Source organism: Homalodisca vitripennis, chromosome 3 (assembly GCF_021130785.1).
Source record: "Homalodisca vitripennis isolate AUS2020 chromosome 3, UT_GWSS_2.1, whole genome shotgun sequence".
Classification (NCBI taxonomy): Eukaryota; Metazoa; Arthropoda; class Insecta; order Hemiptera; family Cicadellidae; genus Homalodisca; species Homalodisca vitripennis.
The window spans coordinates 82,093,118-82,117,807 of record NC_060209.1 but is presented as its reverse complement, the minus strand read 5'-3'; the positions used below and the strand labels follow the sequence as shown (position 1 = coordinate 82,117,807).

Sequence of the window (24,690 nt, the reverse complement as noted above, 5' to 3'; positions counted from 1 at the left end):
TTATCTCACACGTTACAGGAAACTTTAGGATATTCGTGAAGAAATGTTTTTACACAATCTTCAGAACTATCTTTCAACCGTGCGTACCAAAGTAGATGTAACAACTCCAGAGAGCATTATTTGTAGTCTTCAAGTATTATGTTTATTTCTGTATTGGCCACCAAAGAATCAATGGTGACTTTCTAGAAAGTACCTAGCATCAATAACTACCGATCGTAACCCAGATGTTTGTGGCCAAGATTTAAAAATGCATGAAAGAATAAAACCTGGGGTTTTGTTTACAATGCTTAGTTTATATTCTATTTAACTATAAAATAGAGGGAATAGAAAGTTATGAATCAAGCTACCAAATTTGAAGTATTTATTTTGCTATCTTCTTTAATAACTGACTCTTTTTTCCATATAAATCGTAAATGGGAATGATAAATCGGATAAGCAAAATGGAATGGTAATATATAAATATTTTTTTCTCTCTAAATTTCTCTATCCATACTTGTTAGTAATCGTTCAGTCGGTAACTTAATGTGACATTTTAAAGTCATTATTGTAATCCTGAAACAATTTAAATATTCTATGAACGAAATATAAAGTGCATGCATAATTATGGCACACAGTTATATACGTTTATATACGTTATCTGTAATTACTAATTATTTTATTAGTCATAATTACTACTAATCAAATGAAATAAAAATAGCTTATATGACAACACAGTAATATTTTCTGAAATATTTAAAAACGTTGAAATATTTATTTATCATATGTAAGTGTCAAATCGAAAGCTTTGTGAACTTGTCGCTTCCCAGTTAACAATCAGGTGCTGCGCTCTGTGAGTTACAAGTGGAACTACAAGGGTAGTTAGGGAAAGAACATTGTACTGCACAGAGAAAGCGAAGTCGATTGTAAATACAAGTTACTAATATTTCACACATGTTTTACTCAATTTACTATATATGCATTATTGTACAGGAGGTCAACTGAGCTAGATATGAGACATACAAATAAACTTAGCAAACCCATTTTAGCTCTTATTATTCATTGGTCGTAGTATTTTGCAAAATTTCTAGTAGTATAATTAGGTATATTCATGAGACACATCCAGCACTAATGTAAGTTGTACATTTTATAGTTGTTCTGTGAGGTTTATTCTTTTAAATGTGTAAGCGTGAATTTTCTATTTCTTTTTTCAACAAAATATAAAACTCATATGTATAGGTATTAATTATATCTGCATTTACTTATATTATTAATTTTATTATATAATAATTATAATTATATCATTAATTAGTCGTTTTTCATAACTCTAAGACCACAAATACAGGCGTAAGTTGTTTGGGGGTTTTAACACCGATCTAATGGGAACAAATTAAATATTGCTGCTATAATATAGCATATATATATATATATATATATATATATATATATATATATATATAATATATATAATACACTCGGTTCCTATGTAGATTTCCCTGTCACCTGACGTAGGATAGTTTTTTCAAACAGCATGCTGATAATAATCCTATAATAAATAGTTAGTAACTAAATGTAACAACAGTAATGAAAATAATTCAACATTAAAGTTTCTACTATTCGTGTTGCAGTGACTGGGTTTTAAAATCTTCCGTTCAGTTTTTTAATACCGGAAGGAATTAAGTAGGAAAAGGCAAATTTTATTAAATTAAGACACCTTACAGTAATATTAAATTTATTGTTTGAGTGTAAATAAACTATTTATTAGGAATGTGCACACTATAATAGAATAAAACGTGTGAAATATTGACAAGAACATTGGGAGTAATTTCAATTTACGATTGATTAATCCAATACTTAATTGAATCGTTCGCTTGCCATAATATTTAATCAGTCAAATCTAAAGTGTAGTGTGTGTTAGTTTAATGATGTTTTGCGTTCCATTCGTTTTTTTGTTTGCACGTGGATATAGGAAAACAATCAAAGTTGTATCAACTGCAAAGGCAATTAATTAATCTCTCGTGCTAATAGCAATTTTCCTGACGCCACGTACGCATGAGGCAATAAAACATGTTGTTTGTTTAGTGCCAATACTAATAATTTTGAAACCAATAATCGTAAGAGAACAAGCACTATATGGAAATGACGGTTGTGTTATTGCCATAATTTGGAATTATCTTTATTATAATATAGTACTAGTACTTGAAGTACTATAGTACACCCATTTTATAATGTACAATCATTAAAAAGAATACAACTATTAAAACAACAAGTTTCACTGGCTGGATGTTTTCAACCGCGAATTCGAATTTGAACGTTCATCCTTAAATATAAGTAATAGTTAAACCCATATAAAATATATACTAGAATTGTAACGTTTAGTGGTTTTTTAATAGAATGGAACTTAATCTTTGGAGAAGTAGACGTGATTAAAGGTAAACCTGGAACATCACTATACTTACAATCCAAACAACAAATTTAATTATTTAGTACAAACGGATGTGTAGTTTTACCATCAATATTTGAAGGTATTGAGGTAAAATTATTTTGATTCGAATTTAGTTATTAATTTATTTGAAACATAAATATGACCTTAGTGATATGTCAAACAGCATGTTAAATAATTGTTATGCCTTCTAAAAGTGTTTAGACTATAACTAATTTTAGCTCTTGTTCCATCTAAAGATACTGAAATCTCTGTCTTGTGATGAATATTTTTAAATTATTGATAGTTTAAACTTAACATGGAATCTAATTAACAGCAGATAGAAAAAAAAACAATACATAAATATATCTCCTGCTGTTAATTTATGTGAGCATGTTCACAGAGTAAATAGTAACTCATTGCACTGTTTGGAAGAGCGTCTGAAAGATATTATTTAGTTGAAGATGTGCACAGATGTAGAGACAAATTTACACCAAACATGACTATGAAGTATTCTGACCTGTTTGTGTGCTGGAGTCGAAGAAGGTGCTGGTAGTCTCGACCGTCATGGTGGCCAGAGTGCCGTCAGTGATCTGCGCGCTGGAGTCACGGCGACCGCGGTACCGACAACAGTCATCGGACTGGGAACTCTGCCTCCTGAAGTTGCGGCAGCGGATCATCTCTTCGGTGGTGGATTGACGTCGGAAACCCCGCGCGATCAGGATCTCCTCCGTCGTGGATTGTCTTCGTATAGCCGGGCGTTCGTGCGTGGGGGCGGTGGAGACGACGGGTTTGTTGCACGGTGAAGGGTCTCTAGAGGAACACGTGGATGAAGAGTCCGGAGAGCGGGGAGAGTGTGAGCCCCTCCGGTTACCGGCGATGGAGGTCGATTGACGCCGAAGACGTCCGCGGCGGTTGCGGCCCACGGGAGACACGTCTCGTTCTCCTGACCTCTCAGGAGACAGGTGAGACCGGGAGTCCCGACGACCGCGAGAGTAACTGGCCGAGTCGGGAGATAGAGAGTCTCTTCTGGCCTTGCGGCCTGAGCTGTCCTCTGGATCAGGAGAGAGTGTAGGCTGGGACCCCCGGCGCCCCCACACCCCTGGTGGCAGACAACTCTCATCGATTGCAGTAGACTGCCTCGGCAAGCGGAACTTGTTTGGGGAAGGTTCCTTGTTGGTAGGCCGACGCTCTGGCGAGCGGTCGTGGCCAGCTCTTGAATCTCTCCGACCCTTTAGGTAAACCTGTAAAACAGAATGTACTTTTGTAAAAAGATATTTTCCATATATACAGCTTGTAACAGCCAGTTTTTCGTTTTGGGTATATTAAATAGAAGTTGACCTATTAAAATCACTTTCTAGGAATAATTTAACCAAAACCATTCAAAACCTCTCCGATTACAATAGCTAGACACTGCATTCATTCCTAAACGAACATTCGGTTTCAGAAGGGAATACTCAGTTATGAGTTAATTTGAAAAGTGCTTTTGACTACTCGGATTTGTCACTTACTTTTATAATACAAATGAATCGCAAAATATGCTGCCAAGCGCTAATCTCGAAAACGACTTGACCAATTTAGTTAATTCTGTTTGTAAATTATACATTGAAACACGAGGAAGGTGTATGAAAATAGAAAGATTAGGAAACGCACATGGTTCAAAGTAGTTGTAGTTTTTGTAATCCCAGTTTAACTGATATTAAACATCTATTGGTACTTTTAGTAAATCAAAAAATAAGCTAACAAATCTGTTTATATTTAAATTATATAAAATATGAATTGTACAGTGCTTGATCAGTAGTGTAATGCAGATACAAAATACATTTTACATATACATTTTACCCTAGATTGGAACAGTGACGATTTTAAAACATCTAATTCATTGTAAATGCTATTTAAACACTATTATAAAATCAACCTTAATGAACATAGATTTGAATATTTTTATATACAGAACACAAAGCTGGTGGGCTTCCTTGACGCTGGGATGGGTTTAAACAGTGGCTTAAGGAAAAACATAGGAATTAAAACTAACATTCCTCAACGACCTATTCTTTTCAAAACCTTATAAGCAATTATTTTGGTAAGTTACATGGACTTAATAAGAATTTCCACCTTATATCGGAAGTAGATAGGAAATATGTTGGATTTCTAGACCGAAATATGCTTCTCAGTACCACGATTGTATGTATAGTTACTTCATCTGGACGACAAGACAAACTCATATTTGGCACTGGAGATACCTTAGACCGAAAGTAAACTAAAATATCCGGATGTAGTCGCTTTTTGACCGAAGTATAATTCCAAGAGTTACGTATGTATATAGTTTTTTGATTGATCCAATGAGGTACACTCAAATGTGGCACCTTATTTGACGCTATATTGTCGTAATTAAACACCCTTTAATTGAATTAGGCTTCTCAGACCTGTGAATGTACATAATATTTGTTCGTCGGAACAACAAGGTAAACTCTACTACATCACTGGAAAAACTTTAGACCGAAAGTGACAAGGACTGAAGTAACCTCCTTTTTACCAAAGTAAGTTTCCTAGACCTAAGCATTTGTATTGTTGGATCGGGGAGACATATAAAAATATAATGGGTTCGGGCCAGAAATGCTTCTACATGTGCAAAAGATTATATAAGAACGAGGCTAAACTGTGATGCTCTTAACCATAAACACTGAAATAATATGAACCTAATATATATATATATTTACTTAAATATTTAATATAACTTAGGTTTCAATATTTTCATAAGTCCTTTTACTAAGTATTATAAAGACTTAAACATTGTATGTGAATGCCGTGGTTAACAGAAAATCATAAATATTTGATCTTATACTTTTACAACATATCGTAGGAATTCAAGTGCGTTAAGAACTACAGTAGTAACAAGAGTAAATACTTACAATGCTACAATAACTACCTTAATTACCAACTGACTCCAAACAGTCATTGTTGGAATGGTACTTCACATGGCTTAGCCAGATTTATTAATTGACCTTAACAACAGAAGAGGTGTAAGGTGTGAAGCCATTGCAACAATGAAACAACTTTATATCGGCTATTACATAATATGAGCCAAACGCAACTCACGACTTAAAACCATAAATCCTATAGGTGAACCACATCTAATATGTATTGTATAGTTGTTAATACATTCTAGGGACAATTAACTTTTGTTCTTATACATTTTCATGAAGACGGAGGTTGTGTACTGTTTGAGAAGTATACGATAACAGAGTTACTTTTTACACAGTGTTTATGCTGTTATAATTTTGATGACATTATTTGCTCACTACTATTTTGTGCAAACAAATCTTGAAAATAATATATGAACACACCAGAGTCTTTACAATAGCGACGTTTAGAAAAATTAACATTCAAAACTACTAATTTTAATATAATATACCAGAACTGTAATATTTAAGACTGTAAGTATACTTATTTGTTGTGTACAGGTTTACATACATTTACATTACGTATGCTTTGTTTATTTCTTTCTTTCTTGACGATTATAAATAATGACACGATAGCATCGCTATGCCGGGTTGTTTTTATGTTTACGGTACCATATAAATTAATGAAATTTTACCAGTATATTGCGGCAGACGACTTAGGGCATGCTGGGTTTTAAGATTACTTAAGGAATCACCGCTACGTTGGGGTTTAAAGGCAACTTAAAGTGATCATATATGTTTTATTTCAGTTTAAAATTACGTAATATGAAACAATAAATTCGGAGTATTATTATGCTACAGCAATTAGGTTCTGTGTTCACTTTTGAGAACAGTGTAGGAGTACGTTACACTACATGTGATGAAACAGTTTTTCACAGGTTACGTGCAAAGTTTTACGTTTACAATTCAATTAGTAGTCTAGATTTAATACTATATCATATATTAAAATGACATAGATTGTATTCAGTTTGTTTAGTGTGAAATTATCCCATTACCATCATAATTGGCCATTGAAAACTTGTTTTTAACCCATGAAGTGACTTGCACCAACATAGAACTCGATGTTTCATAAGCTTCTTGCAAAGATTCTAGTCTATAGTTGACAATAAGTCTACGAAACATGCAGCAAAAAATAATTATTTTCTACATTAAGGACTATTTTTTGTATTGTGAATATGGTATTAAATATGCAGTATTCTATATAAAAAGGTGGTTATCCAGCATTGAGAACCTATAAGTCTAATGAAACACAGCGCGTTAACCAAAGTCAACTTGTGCTGTAGTACAGGGGTTAGCTAAGACACACAGAAATGTTAAGTTTAACTTTTCTTATCGTTTCAGTTGTTGAATGTAAATCTTTCACTCAGTTGATCAAACTCACTTTCGAAACAAGTTAAACTTTCCAGGTGGTAGAGAGGGATGCCAACTTTATTACTCCCCGTCTGAAACGTTTACATTTGAAAAATTTCTATTCGAATGCTGAATGCAAGCTCTCGTCAGTAATAAAAGAAATATTTTGGAATATACTATTTATATGTGAAGGAAACAGGATTTTTCCGGACATTTGCCATCGTTCAGTGAAACAAGAAATCAGTAACGCTACGTCCGTAAAATGTCCGGAAAATCCTGTTTCCTTTACAATCCTTTCGTCGTCAAAAATAACATACAAACAAAGAACTATTTACATATTTACTGGACTGTAACTTTCTCTCTTCGATGTGCAGCAAATAAGTCTAGCCAAAGTAATAGTTAAAAAGGTGAGATAGAAAGTATAATGTGGAATTCGTATGTGGAAGCTACTCTCGAACACCTCATTTAAGATTTTGAGTTGCTAATTCACTAACTCAAACCATAAACAATAAAGATAACTACATAAAACTGTATCTAGATTTAAAAAAAACGACACCGGCTTCCAATCCAAACACTTTTAGTATATTAGGAGATAATAAATACATTTTTACATAATAATACAAATAATGTATGATAGGAATTGAAAGAAGTTTCAAATCTGAATATTCTATTGTCTTTGGAAAATTACACCACGTGCTCTATGAAAAACACAATTAAAACCATTAAGTTTAAAATGAGAAATATTTGTTTGAAATGTAAAAATATAATTTTCTATTGAATCTCTTATGTTTTTTTTATTGTGCTAATAATGAATCGACTACCAGATTTTACCACTAACGTTATTTACAAAACACGTTAAAAGTGTAATGTGTTCTATGGAAACCATTTTGAGCATGACTATTATAACTATCAAAAGTTTGTGTTTGTTATAAGCCAAAATAAATATGTTTAACGTACGACCTAAAAAAAAAATACCAATTTTAAATAATGATAATATGAATTTTCTCTTACAAAGTACGAGGCCTAATAATTATATTTAGAAATGAATTTAGCATTACGTAATGTCTCAAAAGTAACTAATTGTTTTCTTCTTTACTCACATTTCCAAAAGACAAAAATTTAATATGTTATGTCTCGTAATATTAACTAATATTGCATACTGCTCTGATTTTTATTCTTTATTTAATATGTAGATGCTAATAAAGCCAGCGATTGCAGTAGAGTAATTGTGATTGGAAATATATTAGTAATATACTAATAAATTTCATTGGCCACGACCCACTCTTTCTCACGTAACTATTTCCACATTACTCCAAGTGAATGCCTACTTACGGAAGTGTTAGCTCTAGTAAACTCGGCGCCAGCTTTCCTCTGCTTTTTTTAGTTTTTAGCACCCCATTCACCCCGATCAGCCACTATGTTCCGGAAGATATTGTTCAGCAAGCGGTATCCAAAGGTTATCTCACGTTCTTCCCAGTTTCAACACGCCGTGTGCAGAAGTAATTTTGGTTTACTTCATTGTATTCAACGAAGAAGTGAACTCAAGAAGTTATCTATGATATTCTCAATTATCCCATCGTGAATAAGCCATTTGGATACTGCCTTCTTCAGAATAATAGCAAGGAAAATTCATAGCCCTCCCCCCTCAGTTCATATCCTATCCAGTCTTGTACGCCTTCGTCATACCTGATACAACGAATTCGTGTATCGTACCGACTTCGGAAGGGTGTGCGCCTTGACTATACACCCACGTTCTCTGAAAAGCAATTACGTGGAAAATAGAAGCACCTGTTATCTTCAGTAAGCTACATCGTATGCTGTAGAGTAATGCTAGAAAGCATCCGTCTTCTAAACTAATGACACTAATGTTATCTGTAGCATTCTTGCCACAGCACGTTCGCCTACAAGCAGTCCAATTTTCGATCAAGCAGCCTAAATATGTGAATTCTTCCACCTCGACAATTACTGTATGTCAGGAATCTGAGGCCAGAATTTGAACTTGTCGGGGTCAAGCGACGTGCTAGAATAAGTCACGTGTCTCTTGGTCTCGATATAGTCCTGTTGTACTTGGCCCAGAATGATGAAGTCTATTTACTATCTGCTGAGCAGGATGACATCGGTATTCTCGATTGCATGAGTCATGCAGTGCTTGCAAACCTAATCCTGTACTCTAGCCCACATGGTCTTTTAACACATACTGTCACACTACCTAAACATGTACTTGTATTACAGCACCTAACTCTAAGAGTTTAAAAAGACTGATTCTCATAGTACACTGTGCAGTAAATAAATTTCACATCCAAAGAATGGATTGAGCATACAACCACAATCTGAAAACCACACCTTCTCACAAATAATCTATGTACCAACCACTACCTCGTAAAAAGTTATCTAATATTTTCAAAGATTTCACTTGCAATTTCGTTAAATCCTACAGAAATATAACGATTTTTATGTTTGAAATTACGATTTTTGTTAATTCTAATTATTTATTTACCCTTCCAATGGTGTCACCAATTTTACGTAGAACCACATACATAACCTATCTAATTAATGAGAATAACAATATGTGACTAACAATTGTAATAATTTAACAATATAGCAAGTGATAATAACATTGATAAAAGTATCACAGTAATAAATAGTTTGGTAATAACAATGTTTCAACAATAAAAAAACCACAGGAATTATCCATTGGAAAAATAAACAACATAACACGTTGCAGAAACATATAACAAAAGAATGTAGCAATACTATTAACAGGTGAAAATCAGAAACATGCTATGTCTATGTGATACAGTTTTAAACAGTTTTGTGTGTATGTGCAAGTATATGCGTGTTTAACTCATTAGTGATTGTAAGTAATTAATGAGTTAAAAGCCAGTTTGTCTCAGTTGATCCATGCAGTATTTTAAAAGAAATTACTAAACATATTTCTGCAATAGTAAATATTTATTCATTTTAAAGGTTTCCCTTTGAGGTCTGTTAAAATTTCATCCAACGTTTGGGCATTATTATTGTGTGATAAATTAATTTACCGTGTTCCTGTAATGTTTGAGTAAATATAGATTATTGAAACAATTTAACAGATTGCGGTTCTTTTAAATTGGAATCATTATAATAAGATGATGTTTTTAATGAAACATCTCCTTCTAGCAAGTTTAAATTTAATAGTGAGTTTACTTAAAATTGCAGACTTATTCATTTAAAAATTTTCGTAGATGACAGTACAGTAATTGATCACTTAAAAAAAGCTTTATAGAGGTTAGATAAACAGATATTCTAACATATTTTGCGGGATTACATTACATTTTATGTTATGTTTAATATATAACTATTTTATTTTCCATCCCAAAAATTCTCCTCATCTGAATTCTGCTCATCTGAAACTTTTCCATGCTAAAGTCAAGACAGTTTTTGGCATATCTCTAGATATCTGAGAAGTTAGTCATACAAGTTATTTATAAGAAGATAACCTATATACGGTCCGATCGTCTGTCTGATTGTGTTTAGCCAATGACGAATTGTTAGCATATTCTTACAGAGGGAATGAACTATATAATCCAGGATAGTGAAATTCGTCATCGCAGTCTTTATAACATGTTTTTAGTGATCTTCAGTTAACCAAAGATATCAATAAAGACGTCCGCTTCTACAGGTGATTGAAGGAGTTGGAGCTGAATCGTAACAGGCTAAAGGTTAAGCTGTTGTTAACGGCCGGTTAATGTTATACTTATTGGTTGTTAACAACAGGATAACGCTGTACTTATTGGTTGGTTGGCAACATACCTATTGGTTAGTTAACGACCGATTAATGTTATACTTATTGGTTGTTTAACGACCGATTAATGCTATACTTATTAGTTGGATAATGACACAATATCGTCAACCCGACGAGGCCCGAAACAGATAGTCCCTAAGCACCCCCCGAAACCGTTCCCAACTACGAATACTTCTGATATGATCCGGGAGATTATTACAGAGTCGACAAGCAGAGACTGTGAAGGATTTACTGTAAATAGAAGATCTATGAACAGGAATAGATAACAGAGAGGCTCCACGTCGATTATTCCAATTGCTTGTTTCAGAAGTGAAATGAAAGCGTTCAGACAGATAAGAAGCGGAATAATCATACAAAATAAAATGTGGAACTTACGGAGTAGATTCAACTATTAGATTCAACACAATGTAACCGATTGATGAAGGGTGTTACGTGATCATATCGTCTAAGGTTGAAGATAAAGCGAACACAATAATTTTGAGCACGTTGTAATCTGTCCGAAAGATCAACCGTTATGTAATTTATAACTTCGCTACAGTAATTGAAATGGCAGAAAATCAGGGTATTCACTAGCATTACTTTCAAATTCAAGGGTAAATAAATAGCAAATTGCTAAAGACTATGAATACCAACAAATACCTTGCCACAAATCTCAGTAACATTATCGGCCCAACCAAGAGTTTTTGTAATAGTCAGTCCAAGATTTTTTACCTTGTCACTGTATGAAAGAGGACGACAGTTCAATATTGGTGTAGGAGAGTTGTTCAATTCGATACCGCTCAGAAGTCTGGAAGTTCAAATTAGAAGAGTTTGAGTCTTGCTTTCGTTAAGTTTCAGTCCGTGTTTGAAGGTCCACGTTGCAATAGCGTCAATGTCAGTGTCATGTTAACAACAATGTTTGGATAGTTTGAAACGGGAAAGTGGCTTTAAATTTACAAATAGTCGGCATACAGATGAAAAAAAATGAGTGTATGATCATAGCAGTCAAATCGTCGATGTAAATAGAAAAAAGAAGAGGGCCAAGGACAGAGCCCTGTGACACCCCTCGATTCACAGGTTTCCAGTAGGAGTCTGTCGTTGGACCTAACACACTGCTGACGATCTGACAGATACGACCAAAACCAGTTCACACAGCCATCAGAGAATCCGATTTTAGACAATTTTAAAAGAAGCAATGGGTAGTAAACGGAGTCGAAAGCCTTAGAAAAATCAAAAAGCGTTAAAATGGTAACAAGCCTTTTGTCCATTGCCGAACGTATATCTTCAGTGATTTTTAAAAGAGCACTGGTTGTACTGTGATTAGTACGAAATCCTGATTGAAAGTTGGACAAAATTTTATTGGATTTGAGAAATACGAGTAAACATACTTGCTGATGCACCACTCACTCAAGGCATTTAAATAAAACTGATAGAATGCTAATAGGTCTGAAATCTGTGAGGTCACCAGGAAATGAACATTTTTGAATTGGGTGAACAATAGCTTTCCTAATAGACGGAAATATTGAAGAAGAAAGAGATCTGTTACAAATATTTGTAATTATAGGAACGATAGGAAGAATATATCTCAACAATTTCATAGGAATTTTACCGGCTCCAACTGCGTTACTAGAAGTTCTCAAGATCGCACTCATAACGTCAGTCTCAGTCGAACCAGCAAAAGACAACTGATGCTGAGCACGTTTAAGTAGAGCAACACTCAACTCATTGGTATAATCACGGACACCGGATAGATCAATAGGGATATCCACAAAGTAGTGTTTGATTATATTTGGATCAATTGAGATAGGCTTATCAGAGTTAACTTTACCTATGCCAAGCCCTTTTACTTTTTCCATAACGATTTTGTTGATTGTTGAACAGAAAATTGTAAATTGTAAATAGTAAGATCTTATTTTGCCATTGCAAAATTGTTGCTTGGCTCTGTTCCTTAGTCTTTTATATATTTGCCAATCAGCAGGTGACTTAGTACGTTTTACTTTACGAAATTCAGAATCTCTTTGAGCCTGCAAATTACGTATAACATCTGTGGTCCAGGGAGCTGCCCGCCTACAAACCCTCCTCGTCACCAGTGAGGCGTTCTGGTCACAAAGTGAAGAAACGAAAGAGCTAAATTTATTAATCAAAAGATCAACAGTAGGAGCTAGAATTACCTCATTCCAAGGCAAAGCCCACGCATCATTGAGAAGAGGGCTTACATCAATATATTTGTAATTTCTGAAAGATACGAACTTGGGGCTCGCCTTAGGAATAGATAGTCTGTAAACACAGAAGATGGGGTCATGTCGAGAAAGGTCAGGGGCAGGGTATTGTCCATGATGCACAACGCGATCCGGGCCAGCAACCGCCATAACATCCAGCAATTTGTCGGCAGTAGCTGTGTGGTGAATGGCGATTAGTGGAAGAATAGTTAAATTACAGGAACGGAAAAGGTTAGTCAAGTTGGTCTTGTCGTAGTTATCAGGTCCCCAGTAAATTGCAGTTAAAGTCCCCCATTACAATGACATGACGGTAAGGAGCCATAAAATTGATAAGTGAGTGTTCGAATTCCACATGAAAATCCAGGCCAGGTACTCTGTAGCACACATCCACTAGAACGTGTATTCCATTACAACTAATATCGATAATCATGTACTCAGGACGCCCTGACCTGGAGTTATCAGAATAGTAAAGGACAGATACAGGAAGATGAGATTTTTAAAAAGCGGCTACTCCACCACCTCCCTTAGAAGTGCGATCGTTTATATAAATATTATACCCGTGAAGCTCAACGCTCTTGTCAGTTATATAGGATTTAAGCCAGATTTCAGAGACTAAAATGCTATAAAATTGAGTAGAATCGAAAATAGCGGAATTCATCTATGTGGCAGAAGAGGGACTGAGCGTTGACGTGAGCCAGTTTAGGAAAAGATTGGAAAGATAACAGTGACTAGCGGAGAGCATGGTGGAGAGGAGGTGAGACAGAGGCACCGACAGCGCGCCGAGCAGGGGCGGGTGCGTCAGGACTCACGGCTAGCCGTGACAAGACCACGACGAGGCGGAGCGACACGCGACACAGGCACAAAACTCGGCTACGCACTCAAACCACTCACACCCATACGGTTTGATAAAGAAAGACATATCCTAACAGTAAAAATCGTCAATATTTTTATTATTTAAACATTTACACAATGAAAACGTGGTACCCGTGGTACCAGTAGTACCGACATTGTTTTCATTTACTCACTTGGTCAGCTCCAATAAAGTAAATAATTGCAATAGTGACAAAAAATAAAAAGTAAATTTTGGGGGCGAAAAAACTTAAAACTGTTCTAACGACTTGGACTAAAAATTAAGGCGATTATCTCATAAAACAAATATGTAATAAATCATATTTAATCTAGTAATGAATTAATATGTCTGCTATATATAATATACATGCACATATACAACTCGCATATAAACTGTTTATTAAGACAAAATGACAGGTATTACGAATATAATTAATTTAAAATCAAGTATAATTATCATTAGTAACCAATAGTATAGCTGTATGCCAGCTTTATTGAGGTAAAAGACTCTGAACTAAAATATGTAGTTCGCTGAAGGGTATACATACATATGCACAAACATACGTACATACAATGCACACATACACATACACACGAACATACATACACAACTTAGGCGAAAAACAATTTTTTTTACTTCTATTCTATACATAAGACACAAGTATTTTAAGTAATAGTATTTTTAACATATTTTAATAATATAAAACAATTTCAAAATAATTGTGAATATTAAAATTAAAGTAGGTAATTTAGGTAAGTAGATAATAGTGTTAATAATGGTAAAAACAGTGTAATCCGGAAAAAAAGATTATGGTGTATCATCGGTTATAGAAATATAAGAACTAAGGAAAATATTGCAGTTTTTACTGAATATGGACATAAAAGCTTTGAAGAAAGGAAAATTAAATTTGTGGTTTAAAGTCATAAACTGGAATATAAGCCCGACGGCTTGGAACTTATAATTTCATAGCTTCTACAATGTTATATGTAGAGTTCAAGAGTCAGTTGACAGAAAAAAATGGCTTCTTGACAAACATCTTTGAGAATTAGCTTCAAACACGTTATTGGATCTTTTTTATTTGCAAGACAAACTATTATAGTACTTTTATTTTGGAATGAAGATAGTCATAGAAGTTACCAATCTTTTTTACAAACATTTATTTATGTAATTAAATATCGATAATTATTCACATTTATTGTTCATCTTATTGTATAATTTGTTTGGTTTTATTTAAAGTAAACTTTATTTTGTGGGTTTCAGTTATTTTAATAAAAACGAATAAGGATGAAAACTTTCGCTCATTCAACAAAGATTATTAGTATTTTGTAACAGATATAAAGCTTTATGAATGTTTACGCAGTTCTGCTTCTTAGTCACAAATTGTTATTAAAAACATTCACAATCTGTACCAGAATTAACATTGAAAACAAAATACAAACAGAATTCAATGGTTAAGATATTTTTAAGCCTTATTTTCTAAACCGTATTATTTAAGTCCGTTTAATACATTTACTATTAAAGTACTTACACTACAAAATAACAGTTCCCATTAAATTTATGTTATGTCTATTGACTACTTGGTTACTTCGTTATAAGTTTACAACAAATTTTGGGCATACATAGATACTGTATAGTAGGCTATTACTGTTTCAATTTTGTTTAACTTAAAAATCATTTGAGAACATGAAAGCAATGCTTTCTCAGATATAATATCTAGATAGTTTACCGTGTTTAACAGGTGTTTAATTTAAAATCATATTATTAGTTCAGCTGAAATATTTGGAATTGCACATAAACTAATTACAGTAATATAAACTTTAGATTGTAATAACTCAGTATACATGTTAGTTTCCATATTCAAAGTAAAAAAAAACACAGTATTGGAAAAAACTTTTAAACAAATGTGTGGGTAAAAACTATATAATTAAAGTCAGAAATATTAAAAAATTAAATTTCTGAAAATGTATACTAATGTTAGTGTATGTAGTGTGTGAATTCTTACTTCATGCAAAGGGAATTATAAGGACACACTGCACTGTAAAATATTATGCATTAAATATAGTTTTGAGGAACATCTATTCTAGAATTGAATCATCCAAAATAATGGCATGCTCGCTGTATGTCGGGCGCAAATACAAATTAAGATCATTACATTATAAATAGGGCCTAATTTTGTTTTTGAATTGAGGCTGTGAAAATGTTGGACACAACTGTTTATTACAACAAAGGCTTTTTGTTCTAAAACTGTTTTTGTAGTTTCATTAAAACAACGAGTCGTATTTTTAGTACACTGCACGATTTTTGTGTGTGGTAATGGTGATTATCCGTCTTTGACATAAAAGCGGAAGAGAATAATGAATCCTTTAGGGAATCTTATTTTCAATGAATTAGAAACATTGTTTGAAACTTTTACAACTTAATTTCTGTGATTGAAAAATGAACTAAGCCAAAAGATAAGCACACTCGGAAGCCACAAGACTGCAGTTTGTAAAGCTGCGTGAGGTGTTTATCACAATTAAATGCTTTAGATAAATCGAGAAATTTAATTAAGGTGTTTTAGACTTTCTAACCACTCTACTATCATCTCGATAAGACACTTAACTGAGCATACTGTCGATTTGCCCTTTTTGAATCTAAAATATTAATGTGAAAGTTGATTGTATTTTTTGAAACTGAAGCTTTCGAAAATGTTGCTCAGTATTGGCAAAGTTGAGACAAGCCGACACTAAAAACTGATGCATACAGTTCGGTCTATGTCGCTACATTAGGATGTTACGAGTGAAACAATCGATATACTAGTTATTTTATCTGAAACATCCAATCAGTAAATATTTGAAAATTTTTAAATATAAAACACTTCAAAACTTACAATTTCCAAAAACTGAACGAAGCTTTGTCCAGACCGGCAATCAAACAGGTACGGAACTTATTCGATATTGAACATTTCAGTTTGCAGAAGAGTAAAATTTCCCATAAAATGAATATGTACTCATTCATATCTAATAAACACAATGAAAAATGTAAGAAAATTGCTAAAGACATCATTACAAATGACGGATTAAAAATTGTATTCCATCAATAACTCTTTACGTTAAGTTTCTCACATTGCACTAGTTATCATCAGCAACCATCTGGTTTTGTCAGTATTAGGGAGAATGCTTTATTAATATGTATATATTGTGACATATTTTCCTTTGATTTCTATCTTTCCTAATTAGAAACATATAAATGATTAGAAACACTGCACTTTCCCTCGTTAAAGTTTTCTAAAACAACTTACAACACACCCAATTCTACGTTAGTTTGGGAGAGAAATATGAGTTATACACTTTTAATATAGAATTATTAACTTCAATAAAATGAAAATAAAAAGTGGAAAATATCTCATAATACGTACATATTAATGAATACTCCTCCGGAATACTGACAAAATCAGATGGTTGGTGATGGTAACTAGTGTAATGTGGGAAACTGAACGTAAAGAGTGATTGATCGAATATAAATATATATATATATATATATATATATATATACATATATATATATATATATATATATATATTTCAACTATTTTAACAATATTGTACAATAGTTTTACGACATAAAATGTTTTACCGTTTAATATAAAAAACACAAAAGACTTCCCGTACCGTTTAATTAAAGTACCGTAAATTATTATTGAAATTATTATACCGAATTTAAAAGTTTTAAACACATATGCATTATACAAGAAAACATTTGGCAATACATAGAAAAATCATGTGTTTTAGGGTGTATTGTCTGAAGATAGTAGTATATACGATACCCGAAATGGAGTATGTTATGTTTAATTCTCTATTTTATAACATAATTATGTCATTTGTAAATATGTGTATCGTATTTGTATAGGCCGTATATAACTAATAGTCCTCTATGTTTAACTTTATCAGGTCAGATTTTGACACTTGGGAATTATCAGAATTATCATTTTATAATTTTATCGCTCTTAAAAAAGATAAAATTAATAAGTAGGGATGAGTTTTTATTAAAAATAACTCCCTAATATAAAGTATTAAACTGTATAATTCATACAACTCTTCCAAAATAAAGAACAATTGGGTGTGTTTGCTAGAAGTTGTTTTTGAAAACTTTAATGAGGAAAAGTGAGGTGTTTGTTATAATTTATATGTTTCTAATTTAAATAACAATAGTAATAAACGGAACGCCTATTGGGTTAAATATTGATCGAGTGTTAGGTTACCTCGTACAGACGATATGAAACGAAGACTTGTTCGGAACCTAATAGTGATTTAATCTGAATGCTAGAGTCGGCGCAAAGTTGAGCTAGCCTGATTGAAAACTAATCCAGTGATCCTTTTACGTAATACTGCGAACGGCAGTGACGTTGCACTGCCAACAAAAGTTTGTAACTTTCTTTGAAACTTCTACCGGTGATGATTTATCAGTCGGTGTTTCGTTTCATTTATCTTGAATTTCTAGAAGGGTAAACAAACATTTTTGTAAAAGCGGAACTTTAAAAGCAATGTTCAGTAAGTAATAAAGATTTTATTCATCAATCAGAGGTGTTTTTAAAGTATTTCTTAAACTATTGCTCGACGTACTCATAATAAAAATATTGCGATTTTACTAAGAGCGTGGAATTGTCAAGACATATCACACGCAAATTTAAAATGTTACCATGATGGAAAAATATGTTCGTTCGGAAATAATACATTACTTCCAATGATTAGGATAGCCAAAGCCCCAATATCGGGACAAAACTTGGAACTGTGCCCAGATGTGGGATGAGAAAGATTCGCGCTAACTACACAATATGATTACAAAATGTTACTTGGCTCTCACATATGACCGTCAGCTATATTTTGCTGATATCGAATCTTTGTCCTATCACTGTATTAAGTACAACTGTTCCAACATCAAGGTTTACTGTCGTTATATGATAATACTCAGGGCTATATGTAGATAAACTTTTTTGTTATCATTTAATATATAATTTGTAACAGATGCGCATAAACAGATCTTGGATCTCATTTTACATTCTAGTCTCCCTAGGAGATTTACAACTCGTTAAATTTGGAATTTACTTTTGGTTGATGAAGCTATATTAATTTAAGGCCAAATTCAGATTTCTTACTGCTGAACCTTTATTGACTAATGCCACTATAAACACGTCATGTTGAAAAGTTTTAAAAGAAAGGAATCGGTGGATAAACAAATTGTCATACATTTTCTAAAACTAAGAGACCTATTTTCAGTTAAAACACACTTTATACTTGGGCGTCAGCTAAACTTATCACTTAGGGGACTGGAGAAACTTCTATTCTATCAGTTTGTCTATCTGCCCACACGACATATCGAGAGCCACCTGTCATATAGCCTTGGAATTGTGCATGAATCTTAATTTCTACATAAGCAGCATCAAGTTGGTTGATGTTGAATCCCGAGGATGAATTAATTTATAAACATGAACTTTTGTATATTTTAACCATCACTAAGGGTTCTGAGTACATTATATTTTGCTTCTCTGTCCATCTACTTGTTTTTATGTATTCTGTTGGATGTCTCAAGTATGAATTAAGCTATGAAATATAAATTTGCATATAACTGAATTTCTTAAGGTATCATTGATTTTATGATGGGCATATGTCTTTTTGGGACTTGGCTAAGCATTTGCGTAGCCTAACTATTCGTAAAATATCTCGTGAAGAATATTATATGTAGATATTAAATTTTGTAAAGCTTCAATGAAGCCTGCTACGAGACAAGTGGTATGATATTCTCCTTGTTTAATGACTCATAATGGGCTTAAAACAGAAATAATAAACATTACAGCCGATTCGAATATTTTAAATACTGTTTGAATTTGGTAGAAAGAAGTTTTTGATCAGATAACCTGACCATCCAGTCTAACATGTGAGTAAATGTCTTACTCACCTGTGTAGTAGAGTCACGCCTGGTGTTGATAAGAGGATGTGTAGGAGTTGTGGTAGCCGTAGTTGTAGGAGTGGCCACAGAGTTAGAGTTGGGCAGCATAGGGGGAGGCACTGCTCCTGGAGACACAGCATGGTTGACTACTGCAGTAGGTGACGAAGGAGCCACTCCCGACACTGGGGTAGTCGGACCTGCCGGTGAAGTGGGCGGAGGAGTCACAGAACTGGTGAGGGATATGGTCGGTGGAGGTAGAACCATGCCGGAGCCACACCCTGACTCTGTGGTGGTTGTGGTCAGGTTGAGGACTACGGGAGCGCTGTCCGAAGCGGTCGAAGAGGTCGAAGGTCTCTGATCGTCTCTATAGTATTTTGTAGGTGGCGGTTCAACAGTCGGTCTCGACTTTCTTCTCTGGTGATGTCTGTGACTGTGTTGATGAGGCAGTTTTGGTGGAGAAGGAACCACCCCTGCGTTCGAATCTCTTCTCCCACTTTTCGCCGACTCTCCAGACCCCCGTCTCGAGCCTCCCTGTAGCGCGTTAGAATCACGTCTGCCGCTACGATGCGATTCCACGGAACTCCGTCTGCGCTCGGTGGAAGCCACTATGACGGTGTTGTGTTCCCTGCTGCGCCATATCCTGGCGATATCGGCCGCGATCGTGCTCCCGGATTCGCGTCGCGACTTGGTGGAGGCCGATTTCACTCCGGAGTCCGCCGAAGATTCGCGGCGTTTGCGGTAAGACGAGCCGGACTCCGAGGGCTTGGCCCATGGCAGCGAGCGCGCCAGGTCGGCCAGAGTCTCGCGCCGCACCAACGGCTTGCTACCGCGCGTTTTGGTGGTAGACCCACCCCACTCGCGCAAGATGTCGGTCAGCTGGGCCAGCGAGCTGCGACGACGACGGGCGGACACGGGAGGTGACGTCTCTTGGGTCTCTGTGGGCGGGGAGATACTGGTGATCTGTGCCGAGGAGTCTCTGCGCCCAGCCCCCAGACGGCTGCGAAGAGTGGACTCCTCCACCTGCTCTCGTACCATGTCGTCCCAGCCGTTGCCGCCCATCCACACCAGCCCCACCTGGTGGCTCAGGATCGGCAGGTTGCAGACAAAGCAGATGGCCGTCATTGTCCTGCAACAAGCAATGACGGAATAAGTTAAATATTTTTAAAACAATTTATCACCGTTCATCTTGAAACTTAATATTTTTATACGTTATGTTATTATAGGTTGATATTATAGGTTATAAGTTTGAAATGTAATTGTGGAAGTTAGGAGTTTTCCCTTGGACTGTACACACTAACAGTTTTTCTTATTAAAATCTACTAGTATAATCCGGTATTAAATTTCCGGTACTAAAAATTATTTAATTATCTGCTAGATAAAATCAAACTGAAATTAAAACAAAAACATTATACTAGCATAATCAGTAGTTTTAATAATAAGTTTCAGAATTAATGAATGTAAACTTAAGAATATTAATATTAAAGAAATCTTACTTAACAATTTACAGAACATTTTATTTATATAACACACTAAGGAAAATGTTTACATAGACTTAAAATGTATTGAATATGTTAATGGAGAGCCCATAAATTAAAAAATTACCAGTATTACAATAAATTAAAACAAAATATAAATAAATTCACATGTACATAAATTATAAATGAGTAAGTGATTTTATTATATTTTTTTTATTTCTTTTGTTGAACAACACCTGCATACAATTGAAAATTTGAAATTATAATTTCCCAATTTACAAAGAAATAATATTTAATTTTTTGCTGTTTCACAATGGTCCAACTTTTGACCCCTGTCATCATATATTTTATCAATTCAACCAGTTAAGAATGTCATTGAACCCTTAAACTTTAAAAAAATAATATAATGTTTGTAAAATTTAAAAGGTGTTGATAATAAGTAAATATTTTAATGTTGTGTAAAGGAACATGAATACACGTAATTTTCACAGATTTCCATTAATATAAATAATATCAATCAGGGACAGAATTTATGAGAAAACGCAACCAAAAAACTTGAAAATGAATTGTTAATATGCAATTTCACCTGTCGATTTGTGAAATTATTAGATCTAACTTTAACTATTGTATTCTATAGTATTTTAAGGTTGTGATTTATTTATGCAAAACTACAACTTTAATATACTATACAAAAAAGATAACTCAGTCACCCATCCATTCAAATAGTAAACGTGCGTTTAAGACAAATGTTAGGTCCATTAACCACAAAGTAGACAGAAATTACTTTTCTGTTATTTTTGAAATTAATATAATCTATAAACTGTACTAAAAACTCTTAGAATCAGAGGAGTATCTTTATTCTCAAATAAAATACATTTTATATTTCCAAGAATATTATTGTAAGTACTGATATGTTCTATCTCGAAATATAATCTTTAGGTCGAGATATACATTGAAGAGTGATCATTAATATATATTGGGAAATAGAGAAAAAAGAATAAGATTTAGTAGGCCGGACACTTCATTGGTTAGTTTAACCAAACTTTAAATAAATTAAGCTATTTATTTCCTACTAGCTGTTACCCGCGGCTTCGCACACAATCTTTAGAAAAGTCCTTATATTACTTAGTAAAAGCAATTATGCGCGATTAGCCGCGGGTAACAGCTAGTTCGTCAATACATTCTTAGTATTTTATAACGAAAACTCTTCATTTTCAATAAAATACCAATTACAACCAGATACCCACGGCTTCGCACGCGATTTCCTGCAGAAAAATTGGGACATAGGAGGCATATTTCTTTTGAACGTCCTTATTACCCTTCTGAGATAAATAGTCACTGAAAGATACTCCAAGCTCATGAACTATTTAAGATTTAAATTTTAAAACAGTCTCAATATGCAGTTGTGAAATAACTGGAATTTTTCTCTAATATTCTATGATTTTTTGTATATAATTGAACTATATTAGCCCAGCGTGGACAGGAGTCAAAAGTCGAATTCATTTGCACAAATACGATGTAATAAATGATGGCGCTCAATGTAATTTTGAAACGAAAATAGGCATATATTAGGTACATATTATTACAGTCTAATGATTATCAGCTCCAGATGTTAAACGAAATTGCGTATGGTTTTTATTTTATTGAAACAAAATTTGCTGATTGTCTTAAGCTTACTTTATGCTTTCAAACCATAAATGTAAAGAAATTTAAAATCGTATTTAAATTATATAAACATATTTGTTTGTCGCATATATGTTTACAAAGAACAGCTGATTAAATTTGAACAGGCTCTTTCACTTAATAACATATGTTTGCTGCAATGCATTTCTTACGGGTATTTCTGTAACTTTTAGAGACCAGTGGGGCGGAATCCTGAATCGGGAACGGGATAAAAAGTATCCTATGTCGTTCTCCCAGTTCTTAGCTACCTCCCTACCAATTTTCAGCCAAATCGGATCAGCCGTTCTTGACTTATAAATATTGTAACTAACACGACTTTCTTTTATATATATAGATTAAATTCTCAACATATATAACAATGAAAGGAACAAATAATGTGTAAAGGAAACCTAAAATATGAAATGATTCTTGAAGTTTAGACACGGAAAATTTAAGATAATAACTACACTAAATAAAAAATATTAAATTGGGGTCACACTATTCACTGCATTAGTATTTGTTTTTCTTTTTAGTACTGTATTTAATGTCTTCTTAGTAAAGTTGTGTGACTTCTGAAGTTCAGAGCCTACTTTTCTTGGTTAAGTTTTTTTCTATTCTCATTAGGCTTACGCGATCAGTGTTATCAATTTATTTTTTTATTTCTGATCCACACCAAGAAAAACCTTAACATTTTGAACGATTTTTGGAGTGTAGGCTACACCCGAAAACCTTTTAGTAAAAGTTATATTTTATATTCCACTAGCTGTTTCCCGCGGCTTAACTCGCTTTCCGTAACCTTTGCCCGTACATGAACACTTCTGGTTCAAGTGAATCATATTTCCACCGCCGATGTAGAGTTTTACAGTTTGCCTTGTTGCCACGATCAACAAAATCTGTCAAAATTATACGTTTATTGTCATTGTACACGTACATGTACTTTATTCTAAAGTGGTCCAACCAGTCAAGCGTTAAGTTCAACGAGAAATTAATTTTAAAGACAAAGATACATAATAACTAAGCGCCTTCAAAAGTGTTTTGCAATTGAATGTACGCAATTGTCTCGTAATTACAGTTCATAATGTGCAGGCGCTATGAAAACTTTTTTTGCAGCGCCGCCTGGTGGGTACTCAAAATCAATGGGCAAAGCATATAAACCTCCTCCGTGTAAAAAATACATATACATACAAATTTTCATTATGATTGGTCAAATAGTTTACGATTATATAAAACACATAAAGAAAAACATTAATTTATATATATATATATATATATATATATATATATATATATATATATATATATATATATATATATATATATATATACTAGCAGTTTTCCGCGGCTTCGCACGCAATTTCCTGTTGAAAAACAGTACAGTATATTCACGTATTCTTTTTCTATCACATTCTTAAACACTCCTGAGCATTGATATTCGTTCCTTAGTGAGCCTCTTGGGCGCATTATGAAGGTATGAACCATATTTCCTGCATCTGTCTTTCGTGGTTATTGTTCGATGTTGATAAGATATTCAGTACAATTACTTTATATAGATTACTTTAAGAAGTTAAAATAAATTATTCTTATTCTTATTACCTTAATCTAATTTGGTTATAAAGAATCAAATTCGGTTTGTTAAAATTAATTTTCTGTCTAAGATATTTCTAGTATTATTGTGGAGTTGGCCTTGTGCTCCGATCAAGAAAATATATCAATGAAAACCAATTTCGATCATAAAGCGTCTTCTTTCGGCTTTTTTCATTTACCTTCGATCTAACCAAGTTCGATTACAATGTACAATGAGGTGGTTTTTATAACAGCGTTAAATAGTATTTTCATTGCATTAGATAGTTTATTGATCATTGGTGCAATCTAAATTTAAAATTAGGTAATAAATAACTTCGTCTATGCAATCTACACTACACTACTAATCAAGCACTTTACAACAATAATTTTCTAAATTTTCAATTTAAACAAATGTTTCTGCCTTTTTGATGAACTTCAGCTGAAAGTATTAACAGCTGTTAAGTATCAGTTCATTTTGTATTACCTGTCGCAGCGCAGTCTGCTGGATCGAAGGTAAAACATTCT

At 33.7% G+C, this 24,690-nt stretch overlaps 1 protein-coding gene across 1 annotated transcript in view; it reads right to left on the bottom strand.

Annotated features, from left to right (window-relative positions):
* Nucleotides 1-2,901: 2,901 nt before the first annotated feature.
* The window catches only part of LOC124358257 (serine/arginine repetitive matrix protein 1-like), a 32,554-nt gene continuing 10,765 nt past the window's right edge, over nt 2,902-24,690 (bottom strand). The window contains exons 2-4 of the mRNA XM_046810550.1: nt 19,471-20,591; nt 16,284-16,291; nt 2,902-3,642 (exon numbers count right to left, since the gene is read on the bottom strand). Of these exons, the coding sequence (XP_046666506.1) occupies nt 2,902-3,642; nt 16,284-16,291; nt 19,471-20,591 (1,870 nt within the window). The remainder of the gene's footprint in view (nt 3,643-16,283; nt 16,292-19,470; nt 20,592-24,690) is intronic.